Consider the following 10,092-nt stretch of genomic DNA (forward strand, 5'->3'; position numbering starts at 1 on the left):
TTTATCTCTTTTATTTTTGTCATGAGTAACTAAACCCTATTTGTTAGGGATGAGTGTAACAAGATGAAACCCTTATTTTTATGATTTGATTTCTAGTTATATGAATGGGTTTATTGAATTATTTTTCTCATCTCTGTGCTTAATGCTTTTTATTGCTTGATCAACATTAAAATGATCTACGATTTGTATTTTGAAACGAAAGTGGACTTTACGAATGCTTGAGATGAGAAATTCATGAATTTGTAGTCTAGACATAGGTGCAGGTCATGAAACCAATTAAATTAGTTGCAAAGCAATAATTTACAAAAGAATTTCTATATTGTAATGCTTAATTCTAATCTTAAATCTACTAAGGAATTAGGGGTTACTTTGGAATTAAAGGTTCTGTCACTAAGACATTAGGGCAAGAATAATAAAGAGAATTCAGTAATAATTCAATAAAGGAATTCAATAACTAGGATCAAATTAGACGCCAAGGTTGAATTCGAAGTGAAACTCATCCCTAACATTTTTCTCAATTTATAAAGGATCAATTTTACTACTGTTGTCAATTTTAAATATTATTTCAATCAACTTAGGAACATTTTGTTCAATTTTAGTAACTAAATATAATTCAATAGTAAAATGCAATCCTTGAGTTCGACACTCGGTACTACCGTTTTATTATTACTTGCAACGATTCAGTACACTTGCTGAAACGCTATCACATGCAAAACACTTCAGATTTAGATCGGAGGAGAAAATATATCCAAGGACAACAAATATAATCATCAATAAATATGACAAATTATTTATAGTGAGCATAAGAATCGATAGGAAACATACCCAATATATCACTATGAATCATCTCAAAACAAGTGGAGGCACAATGAGCACCCGATGGAAAATGAAGTGTTTTACTATTAGTTAATTTGCAAACATAACATGAAACATATACAATAGAAACAACATTTTTATTTCCCAACCAACCAATTTTAAATAATGAGACAAAACAACATAGTTTGGGTGAATCAATTTTCAATGTCAATCCTCATGACAACTAAAAACATTATTGCAAGTAAGATATAAATGACTGGAAATAAATTGGAGTGGGAACAATCTTCCCACTTTAGGCGCTTCTGCAATCACTTTCCTCGACACCTACTCCTGCACAAGACAACCAGACCGAGAGAAATTTACATTACAATTGTTATCCACCAATTGACCAACAGACAATAAATTGGAAGCAAGGCCATGTGATACAAGCACATTACGAAAATCAGAGTTGATGTCATTGACATTAGTAATGGGGAGGGTATTACCATCAACTATTTGAATTTTCTGATTCCCGTTATAAGATTATAAATTGTGCAAATATTCATATGAACATTTCATGTGATTTGGTGCACAAAATCAAGAAACAATGGATGAGAAATATCAGTAGACTTACCCCTTAATGCCCAATGTTGAAAAGACATAATGTACCATTTGTTGAATTATTTCAAGCTGAATGGCACCGCCCCCAGATGCAGCATTGGAATAAGGACCAACTACATGGCTTTTTGTGGCATGGAATTTCTACATCGAACAGTGGGTGCGTCATGGATGATGTATGGCAAAGTCATATATGAGATAACCATATTGTTTGCATTAATTAGAAAACTTCTTAATGCAACTACGAGCAACATGTCCAAATTGTTTGCATGAGAAACTTTTGAACTGTCGCATATCACGACCTTTACCTCTACTCTAAGCAGCATATGTAACTGTCACAGGTTCAGAAACGACAACATCATGAGACATGGTTCCTTGAGTAAGGAGACGTTGCTCTTCCCTAAGAAGCTCTCCCACACATGTATGAAAAGAGGAAATACGAGTCATATTTAGTAAAAAACCTGTAATAGCCTCAAATTTCAAGAAAAGTTTCATGAGAAGTTGTTCCCTTCTACTGGTATTGTAGGCAACTTAGGCATTTGCGAGAAAGGTCTTGGGAACAACACCATTCATAATGGCAGAGTATTATGTCAACAAATTTAAATATGCTTCAACTGAAAATGCAGAGTATTCTTGACCATATCTAGCTCCAACTGAAAATGCTTGGCCGTATTGTCCTGGTTGTAAATATGCTTCAAATAATTCCACATTTCGTGAGCAATTGAGAAAAGCGTAAATCATTGGTCATTTGAGGGTCAATAGTACTAATAATCCATGAACTAATTTGAGCATATTTGTTTCCCACGCATCTAAAGCAGCTTTCATCATTGAGTCTATATTTACATAGATGTTCTTATTACATTTATTAAAAAAAAAATAAAATAAAACTAAAAAAAACCAAAATAAAACAAACAAACAAACAAAAAGATGGTTTACATGTTTGCTTCTTAGCTTTTTTTTTCTAACATGCAAAAAGTATTTCTTTTGTCTAATGCAAAACACCAAACACTTACTCTATCTTACGGCTGAGAAACACTTCAAAATATTTCAAAAAAAAAAAAAAAGCAGTTCAAATACTTCCTGTACACAACAGTTGAACTCCCCTATTTGTTTATTTTTTTAAAAGTTTAATAAAGTTATTATTTTTGTTAGTTGTACATTCAATCAAAAAGGTTAGCCACCCTTCTCCATTTTCATCTCTATAGTTTCATAATTTCTGCCAAAACAATATAAAATCCAGACATTAATTTATCTCATGGACACATAGATCCAACCTTGTAGTCTATACATTAAGGCAAAAAAAACAGTTTTGAAAACAAAAGAAGAGTTTTATTTTTCAAAAGAAATAATCAACAAAGAAAAGAGAGGAAGTATAAAAAGAGCAGAATGAGAAAAAAATTTCTATAAAAGAGAGATTCTAAAACAAAGAAGTTAATATAGAAAAAACAACAATCTAATTCCTACCACCGTCACCACCACTTTTTCTTCTCTACAACATACCACAAATCTGTGTCACTCTCATATTTGTTGTTATACTCTCTATCTCTTTACTACATCACTTTCTTTGATTTGCTTGTCCTTCATTTATGTTGAGTTATATGAAACTTATATTATAATTAAAAATGGATTTTTGTTGTTAGGCTAAAATTTGAGTTTTGCCTTGTCTGAAGATTAATTGAAATTTGAAGATGTTGAGCTGTTATTAAATCACAGCCTGGTTTTGCAAGCATGTGTATTGTCTTGGTTTAAGATTTATTGAAATTTAAAAATGTTTAGTTGTTCTACAAAGTAGTCTCTGGCGGTGCAATGGTAGCCTGAAGCATGCTTACTGCCTATTGCATGTTATAAAAATGATATATCAAATTTTCCTTTATTAAATTATTATTTATTTAATTCTTTTCTTATAAAAAAATAAAAAATAAAAAAAATATTGCTTCCAATTATGTTACGTAAATTAACAGTTCTAAAATTCATATTTTTAATTTAATTTATTTTATTTTTTAAAATAATTATATAAAAATTATTTTAAAGTGGTTAATTGGATGTGATATCTTTTTAATATTTGAGTAGTTATGACACAAGTTGTACAACTTAGAGATTTTAAAAGCTCATTTTTATAATCAAAATAATAAAACTATTTTTAAACGGATTAATTAGATGTGACATCTTTTTAGTTTACGAGTTTTTTAAGACACAAGTTGTACAACTTGATAGTCTTAAAACTCTTATTTTTAAATAATTATTCAAATCAAACAAACTCGTTTTATGTCAAAATAACTTTTTTATCAATAACAACACGCATTTTCTTCAAAAGCATTTAACACATACGCATTTTTTATCTAAAAACTACGTAACTTTGATTTCTCCATCACATCGGTAGATAGACCAAAATTAAACTCTTGTCAAACACGTTAATAAGATATTTCTTTTTTTTTTTTTTACTTTTATTTCTTAAGCGTACTTTAATTCAAAATCACATTCAAAAAACAAGCAATTGATATTCATATTTAATAAAAAGGAGAAATAAATATATTTAAGTTAATATTAATTTTGCACAATTAATTATAGGTAACCGTATTTTAACGGATGTCGTAGAGTGATAATACTTTCCCTGCGCATAATCGACTCACGAACTCAAAATTTGATTTCAAATACCATTTTTTATTTTTTTCTATGGTTAAGGGGTTTCCTAATATTTTCCCTATTTTAAAATAAACTTTGGTGACGACTCCATTGAATTCGAGAATCACTCAATCTTAGGCTGCGACAGTTGGCGACTCCACTAGAGATCATAGAGTGTCAAGGCTAACATAATTAATTGTGCATAATTTTTAACTTTTTCTATATTTGTTTGTTTTTCATTTTCTTTTGCTTTATGTATTTAGTATTTCTTAATAAGTATTAGCTGATATTATAATATTCTTTTAAGCTAATAGATCATTTTTATTTATTTATTTATTTATTTTATATATGTATATATATTTTATTAACATTATGAAGCTATTGAATTTTGTTTATTCCATACCTTACACTTTTACTAAGACACACACTTATGAGTGGAACCTTATACTCGAGTTTGAACAAAACTTAAGTTCAATTTCGAAGTTGTGTAGTGGTAGCCTTCTGGATGTATATCATGTTTGGTTAGCATGAACATCTCACCTAGAGTTTGATCTTGATGAAGATATTGTCACTCCAAATAGTTTACCTATTATTGTTGACAATATTCCAAAATAGGATTATTGGCTCTAGGAACCACATTTAGAACCATAGAGCCACCCTTGTGAGAGCTTCACTATGTATATGCCAAAGCAAAGGCCTAGGCCTAGGCCCGACCCGACTGAGCCGACCGGTCGGCAGGACAGTGGCAGCAGCAGCGCATGCGCGCGTGTGTGGTGGTCAATTTTGCTTGTGTTCTCCCTCCTTTACAAAATTGGGGTACTCCTTAGGGCACGCCCCAAGTACCGTACCTCCGCCTTATATACCCTACTAGTGTGTGATATCCCTCCTATGTAGGACTTCCTTATTTTTCAATTCACAACAACACTAGCTCCCATAAATGTCATCATTATTTCCAACAAACTTCCATCAAAATCATCATCATTTCCAACAATCCCCCACTTGAATTTAAAAAGGAAGGTTTTTTGAAATATCGTCAAACGCTTCTATCAGATTGTGCATAAACAAAGGTGTCCCTTGACTTGAACCTTTGCATAGCAAGTAAGATTTAGATTCAACAAGAGTGACTCGTAGTCTTGAACTCTATCTCTGACATCAAACTCACACACAACCTTTTCATTTGGGTGTATTCTCAAAAGCTCGTTCATTTATGGTCGTGCACCTGTATCCTAGTATAGTGAACGCTCTAGGAATTCTGCCTCAAAATTCCATAGGAAGCGGCCCCACTTCCACATTCACACAGGTGAGTCTATCAAAAGTACTCCTGTAGCTAAGTACTCCACTCCATATAGAGTATAGATCTCATTAACAGTTTCTATTATCTCATCCTTTTATCGCTTCAAGAATCATGTTTCTTTCATATGTAATATAGCATGTTCATTTCTTATCACTATGACTTGTTATTACCCATTGAACCTAATTCTTGGGATCTCTAGTCTTTTAGGTCGGGTTACCATCATAAGTAACTCATTGATCTATAGGCAATAGTCCCATCTTTTTGGATGTATTTAGGACTTTCTCTCTAGTTAATCCTTTCATCAAAGGATCTACTAAATTATCATTAGTGCATACATGATCCACTATAACACCTCCTTTAGAAAGTAATTCTGTAATGGTGTTGTGCTTACGACGTAGTTGTCATCTCATACTGTTGTAATAACGATTCTCATGTTTTGCAATAGCATCAGTACTATCGCAGTGGATCAACACAACTAGAAGAGGTTTTTCCATAAAGGGGTCTCTACTAGCAAGCATCTCAACCAACTTGCTTCTTCACTAGTAGTAGCTAGTGCTACCATTTCACACTCCAGAGTGGACTGAGCCAGTATCGTCTGTTTCTTCGATTTCCATGATACTGCACCACCGGCTATATTGAAAATATAGCCATTGTTGCTTTGGAGTCATCTGATAAGGTGTTTCAATCAACATTAATGTATCCGTCAAGGACGGCAGGAAATATTTGATAATGTAATCCGAGACTCATGGTCCTTTTAAGGTATCTCTTTACTCTTTCGATAGCGTGCCAATGCTCAATACTAGGTCTACTAGTAAACCTGCACAACAATCCCACGACGTAGGAAATGTCGGGTATACTACAATCAGTGGCATACCTGAGACTGCCAATGATGCTCGCATATTCAGTTTGTCTAACACCTTCACCAGTGTTCTTGAAAAGTTTCACACTTGAATCATATGGTGTGCAAGTAGGTTTATAGTCAAAGTAATTATATTTCTGTAGGATCTTTTCAACATAGTGAAATTGATCCAAAGAAATTCCCTTTTCTGACCTAGTAATTTTTATTCCAAGGATTACATTTGCTTTTCTGAGGTCTTTCATATCAAAGTTGTTACTCAACTAAGATTTCACATTATATACGACATGAATGTTTGAACCAAATATGAGTAAGTCGTCTACATAGAGACACATGATAGTGCAAATGTCATTTTCAAATTTGTAATAAATACATGTGTCACTTTCGTTCACCTTAAACTCATTTGATATAATTAAATTATCAAATTTTTCATGTCATTGCTTAGGAGCTTGCTTAAGACCATATAGAGACTTATCTAACTTACAGATCTTGTCTTCTTGTCCATGAATTACAAAACATTCAGGTTGTTCCATATAAGTTTCTTCTTTCAGGTCACCATTTAAAAAAGTTGTTTTAACATCCATCTGGTGTATGACCAGGTTATAAATAGCCACAAGTGATATGAGCACCCTAATGGATGTTATTCTAGTGACTGGTGAAAAAGTGTCGAAGAAATCTATATTTTATCTTTGTTTAAAATCTTTGGCTACAAGACGTGCCTTGTATTTATCAACAGTTCCATCGGGTTTTAGTTTCCTTTTCAAGATCCATTTGAAACTTATTGGTTTGCAACCGGGAGGCAAGTCTACTAAATGTCAGGTCTTGTTAGACTCTAGAGAATCCATTTCATCGTTTATAGCTTCTTGCCATAAATCTGCATCCAGTGATGACAAAACTTCTTTTAGATTTGCAGGATCCTCTCATAAGTTATAGGTCATATATTCGGGTCCATAATATTTAGCAACTCTAACTCTTTTACTTCTTCGAGTTTCTATTTCGCCTTGGTTGTTGCTTTCAATGCTTCTTGTCACAGGAACTTGACTAGGTTCGCTGCCCCCACTATTTCTTGATTTGAAAGGGAATTTATAGGCACTACTTGCAAGTTTAATTTGCTTGGGATCGGGGATTATGACATATGCCAGACAACCCCCTGTTCGAAGATAAGAAAAGTTAGGTTGTCTTTTCTTCATTATCTCATAAGGAGATGTTTTATTTTTAGATTTAGGTACTCTAATCAAAACATAGCAAACAGTCAAACTAAATTCCCCCCCACCAGTAATATGCAGCACCAGAGTTATCCATAATAGCAACAACTAGTTTAGTAAGAGTTCTATTCTTTCTTTCAGCTTTACCATTCATTTCAGGTGAATATAGTGCAGTAGTTTCATGTATAAATCCTTGGGTTTTATAAGACTCATTAAATAAACTAGAATCATACTTTGTTCCTCTATCACTACGAAACCTCTTAATCTTTTTACTAAATTGATTTTCAATTTCAGTTACAAAGATCTTAAACATGTCTAGTGTTTCACTTTTATTTTTCATTAGATACACAAAAGTGTAATCAGAGCAATCGTCAATAAAAGTGATGAAATAACGCTTTCCATTTCTGGTTAACGTTCCATCTAGTTCACATATATCATATTGTATTAAATCTAAAGGTTCAGATTCTCTAACTACTGTTTTATGTGAACTCTTAGTTATTTTAGCTTGACTGCAAAAATCTCATTTTTCAAAATCCTTTAAAGATAACTTTGGAATTAAACCTAGGTTACTCAAGTTTGAAATTATGTGTTTGTTCATATGACAGAGTCTAGCAAGCAAAATATTAAAATCATACAACATGTAAGCAGAAGGAGACATTTTATTGATTTCAATATTCAATTTAAACATGCCATCAGTGGCGTACATTTTTCCAAAAAAAAAATACAATTTTTAAAAATGGTGTACAAATCTGCCCCTACAGAAGTATAGACTGAGTAAACTCTGCCTTATTGAGAAGTAACCCAGAAACCATATTCTTCCTTATTTTTGGAGTGTGCATGACATCCTTCAGAATTAAGCTCTTTCCAGAGGTGAATATTAGTTCCACATCTCCAATACTAGCAACATTAGTGGTGAGAGAATCTCCCAACAACACTTTCTTTTCTTCAACAGCAATGTATGTTTTAAACATAGCACGATCATAACAGACATGGCGTGAGGCGCCAGTGTCTATCCACCATCCATTTGATCCACCAACAAGGTTGATCTCAGTTATCATAGCAATGAATTGCTCTTCTGCCAGTTTAGCCTGATTAGAAGGGCCATGCTTGCTTCTACACTTTCGTGCCATATGACCCTTTTTTCCACAAAGAAAACAGAGAAATGGTGGGCGAGGACCATTTCCAGAAGGTGGTTGATGCCTTATAATTGGGACCTTTGGAGGGTTCCCATTCTTGTTGCTGGTTTTTAAAGTGCGGTTTTGATTATGATTCTTTAGTTGTTTGTCGTTTGGCTTTAGAACTGCTCTGATGAATTTCTTTTTCTTGTTATTTTCCACAAGAAGAACTTCATCTTTCTGGTCTTGCTTTTGGGATTCCTCCTCAATTCTAAGGCGGGTTATCAGACTTTCTAGAGAAAATTCTTTTGTTTTATGCTTGAGAGAATTTTTTAAACTTTTCCAAGCAGGGGGCAGTATGTCAATAATAACAGCAATTTGAAACTATTCATCTAGGGATATACCTTCAGAGATAATCTCGTGAGCAATTTTCTAGATTTCATGCGACTGACCTTCCACTGATTTGTCATCTATCATTTGATATTTGAGGTAGCGACTAACATCATACTTTTTGACTCCAGCTTCCTCAGTATCGTATTTCTTCTTAAGAGCATCCCAAACCTGTTTGGCAGTTTTGTTGTTGGAACTGTAATAATCATACAGATCATTAGCAAGTCCATTTAAAATATAATTCTTACATAAGTAATCATTATGTTCCCATTGGGTTAATTCAGCAGCTTTCTTATCCTTTTATGTTTGTCATATGTTTCTGGAACAACAGGAATTTCATCCTTCAGAACGTTGGCAAGCTTTTTCGTGGTTAGAAAAAATAACATCTTTTGTTGCCATTGTTTGAAGTGACTTCCCTCAAACTGAAATGGTTTGTTGTAGTCAGAAGCAGATGATCCAGTCCCAATAATTTCATCGGTAAACATGACAGTATGAAAACGTCAAAAAATTGTTATTTTTGAATTTCGAAAAACTTCGAAAAAACAATTTTTACCATCGACAATATTAATGGGTTGAGTCGCAGACTAGGTCGCTCTCTTTAAGATATTTCGAGGAACTGCCCAAATTGTGCAAGACAGATTATCAACCACGAAGTCCCCAAGATAAAATAGTTCATATCACTGTATCAGATTTCTACTACCCTGTAGACAACCGTTCTAGAATTACACCATCAAATATGGAAGTCAAATGACTACCAGTCGTAATATGGCACTAACAAGATTCAAAAGAAATAAAAGAAGCGAGTAAGAAAATGGGAGAATAGAGAAAAGCCTCAAATACAAAGAGCTTTTGGTGTGTTTTTTTAACTGAAGAGAGCACTGTATTTATAGATGAAATTCATAGTTGGATCATAGAGAAAGGTGCAATCCATTAGGTCTGATTCACGAAACGTGTGCTCTAATATTTAGGATTTGACCACAGAAACGTGCGCAACGATTTGTTTGACCACCAAAACGTGTGCCACGTTTTGTTTGACCACAATACGTGCCATCTGACTTGACTTAGGTTTTTGACTGGGCAATAACAAATACGTGAGTCCAGTAATTAGAGTTTTGACCAACAAAACTGAAGTACGGAATCAGGGGGCAAGGAACTTACGGGGTTTTAACAATATTATTTGAGTTGTTCTCATTATTT

At 33.4% G+C, this 10,092-nt stretch overlaps 1 protein-coding gene across 1 annotated transcript; it reads right to left on the reverse strand.

Moving 5' to 3' along the window:
* Window positions 1-8,145: 8,145 nt before the first annotated feature.
* On the reverse strand, window positions 8,146-9,380 carry LOC140918670 (uncharacterized). The gene is made up of 3 exons (XM_073363347.1): window positions 9,184-9,380; window positions 8,958-9,091; window positions 8,146-8,798 (listed from the first exon to the last, which is right to left on the reverse strand). Exons 1-3 carry the CDS (start codon window positions 9,378-9,380, stop codon window positions 8,146-8,148), a joined length of 984 nt encoding a protein of 327 aa, XP_073219448.1.
* Window positions 9,381-10,092: the final 712 nt, after the last annotated feature.

The sequence above is a fragment of the Cicer arietinum genome, chromosome 1, assembly GCF_000331145.2.
Source record: "Cicer arietinum cultivar CDC Frontier isolate Library 1 chromosome 1, Cicar.CDCFrontier_v2.0, whole genome shotgun sequence".
In the NCBI taxonomy this organism is placed as follows: domain Eukaryota; kingdom Viridiplantae; phylum Streptophyta; class Magnoliopsida; order Fabales; family Fabaceae; genus Cicer; species Cicer arietinum.

What these genes read in the sequence shown, in the direction of transcription:
- LOC140918670 (XM_073363347.1), bottom strand. Translation starts at nt 9,380, where the DNA reads ATGTTTACCGATGAAATTATTGGGACTGGATCATCTGCTTCTGACTAC. An exon ending in AAACATAAAAGGATAAGAAA is followed by an intron (nt 9,092 to 9,183) that starts GCTGCTGAATTA and finishes TGATTATTACAG; the next exon opens with TTCCAACAACAAAACTGCCA. An exon ending in AGATGACAAATCAGTGGAAG is followed by an intron (nt 8,799 to 8,957) that starts GTCAGTCGCATG and finishes AATTTTCTCTAG; the next exon opens with AAAGTCTGATAACCCGCCTT.